This window comes from Phyllostomus hastatus, unplaced genomic scaffold (assembly GCF_019186645.2).
Source record: "Phyllostomus hastatus isolate PE091 unplaced genomic scaffold, TTU_PhHast_1.1 phas_scaffold_21, whole genome shotgun sequence".
In the NCBI taxonomy this organism is placed as follows: Eukaryota; Metazoa; Chordata; class Mammalia; order Chiroptera; family Phyllostomidae; genus Phyllostomus; species Phyllostomus hastatus.
The window spans coordinates 44,636,636-44,651,675 of record NW_025334017.1 but is presented as its reverse complement, the minus strand read 5'-3'; the positions used below and the strand labels follow the sequence as shown (position 1 = coordinate 44,651,675).

General features: G+C 56.0%; 1 protein-coding gene across 2 annotated transcripts in view; it reads left to right on the top strand.

The window, feature by feature from the left end:
- The window catches only part of NDRG1 (N-myc downstream regulated 1), a 40,041-nt gene extending 34,071 nt beyond the window's left edge, over positions 1 to 5,970 (top strand). For both annotated transcript variants that reach the window (XM_045861589.1, XM_045861590.1), the window contains exons 13-16: positions 25 to 72; positions 943 to 978; positions 2,061 to 2,112; positions 4,901 to 5,970. In XM_045861589.1, coding sequence (XP_045717545.1) covers positions 25 to 72; positions 943 to 978; positions 2,061 to 2,112; positions 4,901 to 5,142 — 378 coding nt within the window. In that variant the 3' untranslated portion in view covers positions 5,143 to 5,970. The remainder of the gene's footprint in view (positions 1 to 24; positions 73 to 942; positions 979 to 2,060; positions 2,113 to 4,900) is intronic.
- Positions 5,971 to 15,040: the final 9,070 nt, after the last annotated feature.

Here is a 15,040-nt window from a genome sequence, read left to right as displayed (position 1 = left end):
ATTTCTCTCCCTCCCCTTGTCCAGGTGGAGTGCAACTCGAAACTGGACCCAACAAAGACCACTCTCCTCAAGGTACAAAGAAAATGACGAGTTTGCATTTGTTCTTAGAAATGCTGACATTTCCCACAAAAACTGAGTTGTACCTGATTTAGGCAAAGCGGGTGGTCAGAAATGAGAGAAATAGTTATTTAACGTACCTGTTCGCAAACATCTATTGGGTGCTGGCTGGTAAGATGAGAGGATCCCTCTGTGGGACCCCAGGGGTCTCCAGGCTACAGCCTGTCGCCCTTGGGATCTGACCTTGAGCCTGGGCAGTAGGGGGGCCTGGCGTCACCCACTCTCTGGCTCTTCCCATCCATTTCCCCCGAAAGGCGTCCCTGTGCTCCTGAGCCGGGGCCCGGCCACCCCCGCTCCTGGGTCGGCGCTCACACAGGCCTGGGTGGCGTTCATAAGCGCCGATGGCTTTAGGTTTGGTGATTTTGTAGCGGCGTGGGGAGCGAGCCCACTGACCAGGGGCAGCCCGTCGGGAGCCCGGGAGGCCTGGGGTCCGGAGCCCAGCAGCTTCTCCCCACGGGCACCCGTGAAGGGAGTGTGCGCCCAGGGCCGCGTGTGGCTCCCCAGCGCTCTGCGGCCCAGTTTCTGCCCCTCACAGGGGGCAGTCCACCTTCCAGCGTTCTTGGGGAGCAGAGTAGAATTACAGACAGGGCCTGGCAGAGTGCCCTGCGATCAGAAGCTACAAGTCAGGGTGGCCAAGAAGACGCAGTTCAGTGCTGAGACGGACAGGAATAGAAGCGGCCTTGCGAGAGGGCTGGGCGTTTCTCTGTGTACGATGCGCCCGGCGCCCGGCAGCGGGCAGGACGGGTACCCACGGGCGGCCGGTGCACAGAGCAGGGATCACCGTCGCCAAGGTCTGTGGCACTAACCGGCCTCCCTGTCTTCCAGATGGCGGACTGTGGTGGCCTCCCGCAGATCTCCCAGGTGAGTCCCCTGTCACCGCTCCCCGGCACGTGCCTCTGAGACCTGTGACTACCTCTGTGCATCCGCTCAATGGGGAACGGAGATATTTTCAACCTTCTGTCTGTTATTATGTTTGGCTCATTTGCTAGCTGGGGGTAGCCTCAGAGAAATGAGAAGTCCCAGTCACAGGGGGGGAACAGAAGAGCTCCCAGGAGCTCCCTGCTGAGACATGACCATGAGTTAATGCCCACGCCTTAGTGATGGGGCCGTCCCCCGTCCAGTCCAGCTGACCCTGGGGCCCCTGCTGGGACTGAGTGCTTCCAGGGCCTCCTTGGGCTGGACCTGCAGAAGGGGCGCCATTTTTCCTTGCCTCTCTCCTCCCTCCCTCCCTCCCCTTCCTTCTCTACTTGACGTGAGAACAGACCTGACCGTGGCCATCTGTAAAACACTTTAAGTGTCCTGGCAGGAGCTGAGCTAGCCCAGGGTTTCGAGAAATGAGCCAGGGAGGACCCGGGACCGTGTAATCGCTGCTCCTCCGGCCTGGCGAGCGGGTGTTCCCACGCGCCCTTCCACTTGAACCCTGCAGCAGCCCTGGGCTGGGTTATTGACCGGCTGGGGAGTGTGTATGAAAGAGCACTGACCTCGTAAGGCGGTTGCCAGGGGAAAAGGAGATGAGGCTGCCGAGCGTCAGCCCGTGAGCGGCGCAGGATACGTGGTTACTTACGTCCCAGATGCCGGGTAGGACCGTCCCTTCGTCCCTTCTTCACCTCCACCCCGTGTGGTCTGCCTCTCCCAGCCCTCAGCGGCTGGCGTGGCTCCCTGTCCTCCTTTCACAGGGCAGGACTCCGCTCACACAGGTCATGTCCCGAGGCCAAGCCTCCGCAGCCGTGAAGCGCCTTTGACTCCTCCTCCCTCCCCACAGCTAATCTCAGCCCCCATAACTACGCCATAAATCGGTCCTTTCCTTTCGTGTATCGACACGTGGTGGCCTTCTCTCCTGGGCCAAGGGCTTTGAGGAAGGTGACCAGAGGCACCGCCTACATGGCCCTTCCCGAGCGGGAGCCCTGGTGACGGACGCCGCTGTCCCCTCTGTTCTCTTGCAGCCCGCTAAGCTCGCCGAGGCCTTCAAGTACTTCGTGCAGGGCATGGGCTACAGTAAGTGTGGCGCTGCCCGGCGGGCGGGGGTTGGGGGCCGGGGGCCGGCGGGGGCCTGGGAGTGTGGTGTCCGGCCCCAGGTTGGGGTGAGAACCCCGGAACGGCCTGGCCAGCTGCAGCCTTCTGCCGGCCGGGCGGGGCGGGGCGGGGGCAGGAGAGTCAGGGCTGGCGGCAGTGCTGACCAAGTGCCTCGCCCCGCCGGGGCCCCTTCTCCCTCCCTGGTCGGACAGGAGACACGTGTCTCACACCGGGGAACGTTCGGAGACGGGGGGTGAAGGCCACCCTTTTCAGCTTCAAGGAGACAACGAACAATGAAACGACGGAAATCTTTCTTAACGTTGATCACTGCTTTCTCCAGAGACTTTCAGTTGTGGTGATGACGGTGGTGGGGGACGATTATTCACAAGTCCTCTATTCGTTCTCATTTAACCACCCAAATCATCCCACGAGATACTCTTATCCTCATTCTACACGTGATGACACAGATGAGGCTTTGAGAGATGAAGCCAAGAGCCAAGTGGGGGTTCTGCGAAGGTTCCTTAAAAGCTATAAAATAGCTCTGAGTATAAGTGGGTGCTGAAGCTGCTTCTATTTAGAACCGAGAGTGTCTTTGCTAGAATACCAGATCTGCGAGCTGAAGGGTAAGCAGCAGCACCGTGCGGCTGCTGCTTGTGTTGTGGATAATTGTAGTTGATTCGTCAGACACCCGCGGTCTGACCCAGATGGACGGACGGACGGACAACCGCGAGTTTGAGCGCTGTGCCGGGAGTGGCTGCCGCTGGTGCCCCTTGGAATACCAGCCGTGCGGTTCTGCCCTGATGTGGTTGCTTGGGCTCTGCCTGCCTCCCGCTTGGAAGGATAATTTATGTGCCCGTCTTAACTAGGAAGTCTTTGTACTTCCAGCGTCTCTCGCTTTTTTCTCCGAGACTTAAACCGTTGGCTCGTTTAAAATAGTCACAGTACGTCTGACCACAGTTCTAAGATTGGCCTCGGCCCTGTTTAGTTTCTCGTGAGGCCGAGAACGGGCGAGGCTGATTTACCGGTAGGCGCTCGGGGCGCGGTCCCTGTCCCCGGGTGCCGTCTGCCCGCAGAATCCTCTGTAGGTGGGTCGCCCGCCGTGCGTCCGGGCGGCCCTCCCCGTGACACAGCGCGCAGGCAAAGCAGTGGGTGGCCAGGTAGCGCCGGGGCTCCTGCGTTTCCCCTGCAGGCGGTGAATCGCGACTCCTTTGCTGGGCCTCCCCCAGGTCCGGATTCCGGCTTGGAAAGTGAATTCTGGGGAGAAAGGAAGCAAAAGGCAGGCCTCGTTTATCCCCCCCACGTCGCCGAAGCATCCTGCAGGTCGCAGGGAGACCACAGGCAGAGCTAGAGCCCCCAGAACGTCCCCCGAAGCGGAAGAAAGTGGTCGCGTATCGAGCGCCTACTGCAGGTGGCGGGCGAGGCGTGACCAGCCCGTCGTGTCCACGACACTGTCCCGTAGTGGAGAAGGGCATTCGGTGCGGCAGGGGTGGCCTCTGCGCTTAGGTGTCCGCCACAGAGAGCCCACACGTGTGCCCATCGGGTGAATGCTGTCACCTGACACGCATGAGCGTGTTTCAGCCGCCTCAGTGTGACATCCATGTCATTCCACGTGGCCTTTGCGGTGAGGTTTCGCTTAGCTGGTGTGGCTGCCGGGACGGATCCCCACAAACTGGGTGGCTCAGAACAACAAAAATGTACCCTCTCACACCACCGCCGTTCGTTGGCCGGAAGTCCCAAGTCGGGGTTGTGGGTGGCACCGTGCTCCCTCCCGCCTGTCTGGGGGGTTCCTTCCCCGCCTCTTCCAAGCTTCTGGTGTTGCCAGCAGCCCTCGGGGTCCCCGGACCTGCAGCTGCGTCGCTCTGATCTCCGCCTATTACCCTCCATGTCCTTCTCCTCTGTGTGGCTGGGCCTCTGTCTCCTCTGTTTGGGAGGACACCGGTCACAGCATTAGCGTTGACCCTAATCCCCTGGGACCTCGCCTTAACTTACTAGGTCTGCAGAGACTCTCTTTCCAAATAAGGCCCTGCTCTGATCCCAGTGGACAGGAGTTTGGGGGCACTGTTCGACCCAGTACAGACGGGGGACTGTTTTGTCCCCGTTACATTTTACCGGCCGCCTGCCCCGTGCAAGGGCGTGTTGAGCCCCAGAGGATGGGCAGCGCCCCTGATAGTCCCTGGGAGCCCAGGGGCTTCTCGGGAAAGGGACAAGGCCACGGACAGCCAGCTCTGCCACAGATGCACCACGTGGCCTCGGAGTCCCCACCTTTGGTCAGCTGACCTCGTTAACATCCGAGTGCTGGCTGACAGGACAGGGCGGCAGACGTGCACACGAGCGCCGATTCTGTGGGGTCCACGCGAGTGTTCCCATTTTATAGATGGGGCTGCGGGGCTCCGAGGGGGACGCTCCCCAGGTCACAGAGCTGGTCAGCAAGTGCCAGAACTGGGGGGTCAGACCCAGGTCTGAGGGGAAGCCACTGCGGTTGCAGAGAGTCCTTACCCCCTCGGGGCCTCGCCGTCCTGCATCCGTGAGACGGCGCAAGGATGACAGGGCGCTCAGGGGCTGGGTCACTGGGAGGCTGGGTGGGACGCCAAGACTTCTCGGCCAGGCCGGGCGCCGAGGACCCCGCGCTGCTGGGACTGGTGTAGAGGCTACAACAGTTTGGAAAAGCAAATCTAGGTAGTGACGTTGAAATAGATTTGTGAAGTTCGTGCACCTATAGAGCTGCCCCTGGCGTTCTCCCACCGCTAACGGTTCTGTCCTCTCTCCCCAGTGCCCTCGGCCAGCATGACCCGCCTGATGCGGTCCCGCACGGCCTCGGGCTCCAGCGTCACGTCCCTGGAGGGCAGCCGCAGCCGCTCCCACACCAGCGAGGGCACCCGCAGCCGCTCCCACACCAGCGAGGGCACCCGCAGCCGCTCCCACACCAGCGAGGGCGCCCGCCTGGACATCACCCCCAACTCTGGCTCCGCCGGGAGCAGCGCCGGGCCCAAGTCCATGGAGGTGTCCTGCTAGGCGGCCTGGGTGGACGGCCGCTCCCCCCCACCCACCCCGGACTGTGGGACCACCATAGCTGCCCCCTCCTGCAGCCCCCTCCTGCCCCCTGCCTGCCACACTGCACGTAACTCGGTATTAATCCAAAGCTTATTGTGTAAGGGTGAGCTCCGGCAACGCCAATGTCAGAAGGGATTTGTCGAGGGCCAGGCGGGGGTGGGTGGAAGGAAAAGAAGCGCCTCGGTGGCCTGCTGGCCGCAGCCTCTCCCTCCCTCAGAGATGCCAAACTGCCAAAAACGAGCAACCCAGAGGGGACTGTGTCAGGATTCCAAGCCTAGGCCGACCTGGGCATCCTGCTTCTAAGGGGCATTTTTGTCAGAAGTCCAGCCCACCTACTTCCGGTTTCCTCTCCAGCTAAGGACCCACCGACCCAGTTTCTGGAAACAAAACCCTCTTCTGGTTTGGGCGGGGGGAGGGAACAGGGAATTGTGGGCCACTCATTTAGACAAAACAGGACATGGGAAAAAGAGGTGGGACTTGTGTAGAGGCTAGACCAGTTTGGAAAAGCAAATCTACGTAGTGACGTTGAAATAGATTTTTGAAGTTCGTGCATATGTATATGTATATATATATACTTAATGCTGAAGCATACAAGTCTGCTTTTCCCACGTTCGTGTAATGAACATGAAAGCAGGCAAGAAAATCTCCTGGCTTTACAAACAAAACAAAACCAAAAACGGTCTCAGCAAACGTTTGGTGTCCTGGGTTTAAGGCATCGGCTCTGTTCTCTGCCTCCTCCTCCTCAGCCCCTGCTTCCCACCCCAAATACATGAATGAACGGTTATTTCATTCACGGGGAAGATCCTTTAAGTATGTGGTTGCTTTCCTTGAGGTGGAGGGGACACACGGAACAGCTGGACCTGGCTGCCCGGAGTCTCCACGCACTGGGGGCGGGGGCTGGGGCGGGGTGGGGGTGGGGCGGGGCTTGGGAACTAGATGTAAGTCAGAGAGTCCTTGTGGTTGTGACAAAATCCAGTGTAGTAGTGATTGCAATTGATCCCATCCTGGTTTCCAGGAATCTTCTGTGATTGAGTTAAGCCTTTGACAACTGGGGTTGCATCTGAGCTGGATGGCCCAGTGTTTCTGGCCTGGTGACACTCCTGGGTCTTTGGACGGCCCGTCTGCTTCTGGCCGGGGTGGGGACTGGGGTGGGGGGCGGTGGCTGAAGACACAAGGGTTCTGGGGCGTGTACTCCACAGGATTTCCTCCCTGCTCCTGCCTCCTGCTCTTCCCCACCCCTCTAACCCCCTCTCTCTGAACGGGGTGGCACCACTGACATTTCGGGGCAACGCCGGCGTCGCTGCCCAGTTCCTGTACTACTGCCCTTTGACCTTCATTCTGGCTAACACGGATCTTCTAGGAGGTTTGATCAGCGTGAACAGGACTTTGAGCATTGGCCGCTGGGACCTCGTGGTTTCTGGGACCCCGGAGTCAGTAGGAGGAGGTCGCCAAACCTTGTGGGGAGCTTGAGGAGTGACGAATGATGCGGTTCGCCTGCCACGTAGCCCCTGGGAGGCTTGCCCTGGCCTTGTGTGCAGGGGTCAGGGGTCAGGGCGGGAATGGCCGAACCCAGACGGAAAACCGCTGTGTACAAGTCTTTTCCAGAGGAGTTTCTTAATGAGATATTTGTATTTATTTCCAGACCAATAAATTTGTAACTTTGCAGTGGCTTGTGTGTTTTTTCCCTCTCCCCGAGAGCGCGTGCTTGTGGCCTTGGGGCACAGGGGACGGGTCTCTCCCTACCTGGGGCAGCTGCCACGGGCCTCTTGCCTTGGGTTCGGAGCGCCGCCGTCCGGTACAAGCGTAAAGGTCAGCTCCGGAGTTTCTGGTAGCCACAGCAAGCAAGAAAGAAACCGGTGAATTCAATTTGAATAATGCATTTCGTTGAACCCAATGTACCCCAGATATTACCATTTCAGCATAAAATCAACGTAAGAGTTATTCAGCCATTTCAAATTCTTTCCTTTTCTCCCCCCCCCATTCTTTCCTTTATACCACGAACACCAGTGTGTATGTCACATCACAGCTCCTCCCCCGTCAGACCAGCCCGCATTCCGCTGCTCGAAAGCCGGGACAGTGCAGTGACAAGGGGTAAAGCTTTTCAACCTGCCAGGGGAGGGAAACATCTTTTTTCTTTTACGTTTTATGTTTATTTTAGAAATGCATGTGGGAAGATCACTCCTTTTCTCACATCTAATAACAACCACAGCAATGCTTGTTTCTACTGAAAAAAAAAAAGTGCAATAGGTTTTAGTATAACCTCCCATTTTTCTTTAAACTTTGAAGATTAGTGTAAAATTTATAAAACAATTATGAGTACAGTGAGCTCCCATATGCCCCTCCCCCAGTTCTCATTATTATTCATGTCTTACATTATTATGGTACGTCGGTCACCACTAAGAAATCAACATGGAGCCCTGGCTGGTGTAGCTCAGTGGATTGAGTGCGGGCTGCGAACCAAAGCATAGCAGGTTCGATTCCCAGTCAGGGCACATGCCTGGGTTGCAGGCTGTGACTCCCAGCAACCGCACATTGATGTTTCTCTCTCTCTCTCTCTCTCTCCCTTCCCTCTCTAAAAATAAATAAAATCTTTAAAAAAAAACCTATGGTAATTTAACATTAAAAAAAAAAGAAATCAACATCGACACATTGTTATTAACCAAGCTCCACGCTTGACTGGGATTTCCCTCCATTTTCCCTGTTGCCACTTTTCTGTCCCAGGGTCCCGCCAGGATGCCACAGCACATGTAGTCGCTAGGTCTCCTCGGCGTGCTGGGGCCTGGAGCGGCTTCTCACACCTGCCTGGTTCTGACCTCGGCGGTTCTGAGAAGCGCGGTCGGGCATCCGGCCGCACGCCCCTCCGCGGAGGTTTGTGCGAGGCCTCGCTCCTGGCTCGGCCAGGGTTCCGGGTCTCTGGAACGAAGGCCGAGGAGGGGAAGCGCCTGCTCCTGCTGGGTCGGCGTGGCTCATCGCCGCTGGGCGGAAGGAACCTGGATCGCCGGGCTCCGGGCGCGTTTGCCGGGCCTCTCCCCTGCCCTCACCTTTCCCCACCCTCCTTTCGAAGCAAGACACCCAGCGCAGCCCCCACTGGAGACACGCCCGCTTCGAACGGCTGTCATGCTGTTATCCATAATGGTTTCTCGTCTCGTACCTTGGAGACGGTGTCAGAGTGTGTGCTGAGCTGCAGACACACACAGGGCATCGTCGTGGGGCGTGGAGGGGCTGTAATCCGCGGCTCCGTCCGGTAGGAACTGGCTCCGGAACACGGAGAAGGAGCTGAGTGGGTGCGGGTGGTGGGTGAGACGGCATCCCCAGCAGAGGGCCAGCACGGACCCCGGCACGGAGGGCGGGAGGTGTGCGCGTTCTACGAGAAAGCTGTGCACGGACCCTGGGCACGTGACTACGTGACTGCGTGACTGCGTGCCGTGCGTGCCGTGCGTGCCGTGCGTGGCAGGAAGTGGGGCAGGAAGAGGATTGGATGCATACAATACAATGCCTAAGATTACAAAAGAAACCACTCACCGTGGATGGAGTACAGCTGCCCCGATGGTGCAACCCTGTGGCAGAGCATCACGTGCTTCGCATAAACAAGCTAAATCAGGAGGTGGAGGCAGGGCTCCGCTTCATTTCCAGGCAGCGATCAACACAATACCTTGCATACTTACCACAGTTGCACTAAGAAAAACATAACGTGATTTCAGCCAGATGACGTTAGGGTTTGTGCCCATGTTTACATAGAGAAAAATGCTGAATTGTAATTAGAGGTTAGTAAAAAAAAACAAAGATGCATTTTCTTTCACCCAAGGACGTGGCCCCTGAGATCCACTGGTGGATTCTTGGTCTGAGGACGCAGGTGGAGAAGCCCTGCTCCGGGGGCGGGAGGAGGAGCGCGTAAGCTCATCCGTATTCCGCATTCACAATAAGAAGTGCCTGTTGGCGCCAGCTCCGGGCGGCAGTCAGGACAAAGAAGGGGCAGGTGGTGGGAAAGCCAGCGGGCGATCAGCAGGGCAGTGGGCGCACACACGTCAGTGTTGGGGAGGGGGCGGCACCAGGGAGTGAACTGCCGCAGGGCTTTGCAGGTGCTGGCTGTTATTTACACCCAGGTGCTCCGCCTGGGGGCTGTTTTGCCAGCTGGGGAGTCTTCCCAGAGCTGCTTGTTTTGGTTGCGATGCCCTGGCACGCAGGTCCCTGCAGCAGCTGGGAGACCAGGTGTGCACGGAGCTCAACCACCTGCAGGTGTGCAGGGCCAGCCCAGGTCTCCATCCGCTCCTTCCTCATGGCGCCTTCTCAGACACAGCCTCAGCGTGTGAACCATTCAGTGGGTTCTAGATGCAGCCTACATCATCTCATTGCAGATTTGTCTCGGGCTTCCCGGGCTGCATGGAAACCCTTTGACTGTGGCCCACGTGGAATGCAAGGGCGGAAGGTGACCCTGACCTTATGAGGAGGCAGTTGAGATCAGGGAGGGGTCCTTGTGGGCAGATGCCCCTCCTTCCTCCTAAGACCAGACTGTTTGGCATCTCCAAAGCACAAAATGGAGGTCCTAAGCCCGGGCCTACAAGACCTTTTGGCCCTCGGACCCAGAACCAATCAGGTATTTGCGTCCCAAAGCAGGAGGAATCTAATTAGCCCAGCTGGACTCAGGTGTTTCCACTCACTGTCCAATCAACTATGACTGGGTTCACTCCACTCCCGCCCCCTCCCCCACGCACAGGCAACAAAGGGCTCCCAGCCATTGGTGTAGTTGTGGCCCGTGAATTGCTATGTCCTGTGAAGAATTAAGTCCACTGACCGCAAACTGCCTGCTGTAGGACAGGCCCTCACTCATGCCTGCTCCGAGACGTGTTTCCGGAAGGGCCCTCTCCCAGGGAAGCACGGACCGGGAGGCAACGGCGCCCTGGCCTCAGTCGCCAGTGCGGCCCCTGGAACACGCCTCGCCTCACATTTCCTCTTCCCCTCACTAGCATTTCTTGTGTATCTCCAGGGGCCGCACGAGTGTCCAGCACAGAACAAGAGGTTGTTGCTAAATAAATAAGCACTTCCTCTAGTAATGGCAATATTCAGCTCAGCTTTTAGTTTCTTGCCTCCTCTTCTCTTTACCTGTGACACTGAGATATCCTCACTTCATAGATGAGAACTCCAAGGCTCAGGAGATGAAACGGCTTGTGCAGCCACGTCTAAACCAGACCACATCTCTTCTGCCTTTAAAATAGCTCCTGAGCCCTGGCTGGCGTAGCTCAGTGGATTGAGCGCGGGCTGCGAACCAAAGTGTCGCAGGTTTGATTCCCAGTCAGGGCACATGCCTGGGTTGCAGGCCATGACCCCAGCAACCGCACATTGATGTTTCTCTCTCTCTTTCTCCCTCCCTTCCCTCTCTAAAAATAAATAAATAAAATCTTAAAAAACAACAACAACAACAACAACAAAAAAAAATCAGCACCTGAGCACACAGCTTGCGCAAGCACCCACCGATGTCCTGGGCCAGCGGAACATCAGTGAGTCCCCGGGACTCCCATCCTGGATGCCCCTCAGGCTGTTCATTGGCTGCGGGGCTGTTCCCCCTCCACCAATAGCCCCGCCCAGATGTGGCTGACTCACTGTGCTTTCTAGCTCATCCTCGATCCCTTCGTTTCTTCTGCTGGAGAGCTGACGTTTTCTCACGGCTGCAGACAAGCCTGCTTCTAGTAACTTCCTCTCCCTTTTTGTGGGAGGGGCTAAGAAATCCTCTGTGTTAACACTGTGTGGAAAGTAGGAGTCGTCGGTTTCGGCGTGGAGGTCCGGAAACGCTTTTTACGGAATATAATCTGTGGCACTCCCCGTGGGCTGGGTGCCCACTTTTTCGTGTGCTTAGAAGGCACTATTGCTCAGTCCTCCATTTGGAAAGAACCCAGGTTCGGCCAGAACTCGGACCCCTTGAATATCTATCCCCTTTTTGTGTTTCTCCCTTATCAGGGAGGGGAAGGAAGAGGACACGGGCATCTCTGCTGTGTTTTTTAACCTTCAGCATAAAATGTTCGGGCCACTTCATTCTGTTAAAGAACAAAGTTAAACGGAGTAACTGTGAAGATCTAGTCAAACGGCTTTGCTAACTGGTCCATGAATCAGGCAGGACCCCACCCAGCAGGCAGAACGTGCTCCAAGGACTGGTGCAAACGGAAGATTTTTATGGGCAGAAAGAGGCTGGCACCAGAACGCTTTTGAAAAGTGGGTCATTACAGACAAGGTCACTTCCCTTGTGGGGAGGCAGGGGTCTCACCAGGCCGACTGCCCCACTAGTGTGGACCGGGACATTCCAGACTCATTTATTTAAAATCCCGCCCCTGGCACGCTCTCGCTCCGGGGAGCGTGCCCACACCGTCCTTCCCTCTCAGGTGTGTCTCTCCTGAACCTGAAGAGTCCCCACAGGAGCCGCCGCCAGGGGAGCGACGGGCAGCCTCAGCTCGCCCAGGGCTGGCGCCCGCACCTGCCCCCACCCCCGGGGCCCCCTTTCTCGGACTCCCCAGTGAGCCGAAGCAGCCCTGCCTGAGCTCGCTCCTTCAGTCCTGAGCCCTTCCTCGTTTCACGGTTTTACAGCTTTAATGAATAAATGGACTCTCAAAATTTAAAAAAAAATTGTGAAATAAAATCTTACTCCTGGGAGAGAGAGGCTGACAGTGCAATTAGTTTAGCTAGCGAGTCTTGACTGGGCTCAGCACAAGCGACTCCGTTTCTTTTTAACGCCTCAAATCTCGTTTTGCCAAAACTTCAACTATGTGGTGTCACCTGAAATCTCCCCCAGAGTCCGCACGTTCATTGGAAGACATGCCCGGGACTGCATTATCTAAATTCCAACTTGGGAAAAAAGGTAATGCTTCAGGATAGAGGTGTTCTTGGAAACAACGTATGTGGCGATTATCTTTATTGCACTCCAGTCTCTCCTTGATGTTTATTGTAATCACACAATGTGTTTTGGGGAGTAGTGTGTGATGGGGATTTGGCTGGAAAGTGTCAGATGTGTCACTCATGTCCTTTACTCAGCCACCTGCACATGTGGTCACAGAGCGGACCGTGTGCTGGGTGGCACGCTGATCCGGGAGACGCGGTAAAATAGGACACCCTTCCCGCCTAAGAGCAGTTGGCCATTTCATCCAATGAGAGAAGCCAAATGAAACATAAAAATAAAAAAGTTAGGGGGTCAGGCGGTATATGAGTAAAATAAAAAAGCATTCAACCGAACATTGGTGACTTTCGCTGCCTATTTGCTGTCTGGAAATAAGAAGGAAATGAGTGGACTACGCGGACGCACCTCGACTCCCATTCTCACCGCCTCAATGATCCCTGATCGTCCTGTTCAGAGGACACGGAGGCCCGGCGGGCAACAGAGGTGCTCGCAAGGCGCTCGTGCAGCGCCGGTCTGAACCTCCGCACGCAGCGGGCATTTGATCATCGTCCGTCTTCACCACCACAAACAAAGCACCGTCGTTTCCTACGCTCCGCCGCGGAGGGAACCGCAGTTCAGATGAGGGGCCTGAGGGGCCCTGGGGAGAGACCAAGCACATAAGTGCCACTGGACTCCCCGAGTCAGAACTGTGTTGGTCGTATCGTGGGCCCCCTTCCCACTCCTTCTTAGCCCCCTCGGTTCCGAAGGCAGCTGGCGGCGGCTGCTCCGTCTATCCGCCTCTCCCTCCGACGGCTCGCCTGGTTCCCGACAGGGGCCAGGGGCTGTGCTCAGCTCAGAGGACACAGTCATAGGCCCTGACCTCGAGGTACCCCAGTCTCGACGGAGGCGCAGAAAAGCACCAGATAACCGAGTGAGTGACTGAGCAAAGGAATGAACGCTAAGATTTCCGTTTTCATGTTTAGGCGTGCTGTCTCCCAGCCTGGACACCTTTGTAGTGCTGGTCTTTTCCGAATGCCAGCATTCCTGCTGCTAAGTGCATCCCCAAACTTTTAGCTATTTTCGTCACCGCCCGTAAAAGAGCTGGGGCCTCATTTTCACCATCTGCACACTTACTGAACGCGCTCAGCGCTTCGTCAGCGCCTCATAACGACGGAACAAACAAGAAGACCCACCACTTCCAGGCAGTCACTTTGCTGGTGATTTATTGCTTTAAGGAGATGAGCTATAAACAGGGAATCTGAGCGATGAAGATGCTTCACATTGAACAAACATGTTTACACAACAGGAGTCAGGAGCGGAATGAGGAATGCAGTAAGTCAGGACAGATGGCCCAAGGGCTATCTCCCCTCCGCTGGGAAATTCCAAGACAGTTTTTTTGGTATGTGCTTTTTTAGTCACAGAAATGGCTGGAGGAATACTTAAATATTAAGTCACAGTTTGAAAACAGATATAATCATACATATATACAGACACATGCACATATGTGTGCAGAGGCACACGAATGACCGATTCTGACCACCCGGGAGTCCGAGCTGTGCAGGGCTATCATTGTGGTTACTTTGGGTTCAGCTAAGCCCTTCAAAAGCAACGACCTAATTCAACACAACAGTCATGGGCCACGTTGCTTCCCCGCAATCCCTGTGCAGACACGCCACACTGTTCGTGGGACTGTAGACACCGATGCCATCTGAGTCTCTTTCCTGTGGTCGCTCTCTGACTCAGCTGAGCTAAAACTGCAGCTCTTATTGGCAAAGCCTCTCTTATACCTTGTGGTCTGGGGCAGCCAGCGAACCGGGCTTAGTGTCAGGAGAGGTGGCTCAGACAACAGACTGACCTTGGTTTGCAGTCGTGGCCTGGAGTTCAGTAGCTGGTGAGACCTTGAGCCAGGGCTGAACCTCAGCTGCCTTATCGCTACAATGGGGATATGATAACGACGCCTTATCTTCAATAAGATATGGCGGTAAAGCACCTGGCACAGGCCTGGCACGCTGTAAGCATTCTGCAAATGCTTGCTTACGATCAGGTTTAGCAAGAATGAGGGATTTGGCAAATTCAGGTCTCCCGCCCCCTCCCGTATCTAAACACACCAGAGAAGTTCACTCCAGGCACCAACAGGAATTCCTTTATCAGAGGTTCACTGATCTTTAGTCTACCTTTCCCTTGGCCTAGAACACGGAGTTACAGGGGCTGGAGAGATCACGTGTCTGATGAACTTGATCTCCTTTGCCGCTGTGACCCTCCCACAGGGGTCATTTACGCTCTGTCTGGAGTCTCCCCTCCAAGGGCAAGGCAGAGCGGAATGAACTGCGATTTGGGTTTCCGCTGTTTGAGGGCTGGTTTCTCAGCCTCTTTGAGTCTCAGATTGTCCATTTATAAAGTGGGGAAGAAAAACTTAAACTGCTGTGATAATCAGTAAAATCATAAAAACTTAGCATAGTACTTAGCACCAAGTGATCACTCAGTAAAGGGACATGTCTACCGTTGTGATTGTTATTCTTGTGTGGAAGTAGGCTGCACCGCTGCAGGCTAATTCCCGCTGCTTTCTCACTGGCCCCACGTGGATCTGAGACCTTCCCAACAGGGTCCTGCAGAGGGCGGGTCTATTTCTCAAAACAAACACTAATGGGAGCATTCCAGCCCCGCCCCCAGCCCTTCCCGCCCATTCCCAGGGCGATACCCAGCTCCTCCAACCAGGTTTTCCAAGGTCCTGGAAGATCATGCTTTGTTTCCCAGGTTGGGCTGTGGATTCAGCGAGAACCTGGCTCTCGGGTTTCTGCTGAACTCCAAAGGGGATTGGCGGTCATCCGGTCCCTGTCATTCGCAGATGGCTGGTGGTTTCATCCTTAGAAAAGCCCACGGGGCCCCACAGGCTCACAGGAGAGATTACTCCTGGGGAAAGTTCTCTTTCCATAGAATTTTTTTTTCCAGTAAAATACATGTTTCTTGAACTACTCAATGCCTCTTTTCCTATGGCACGTA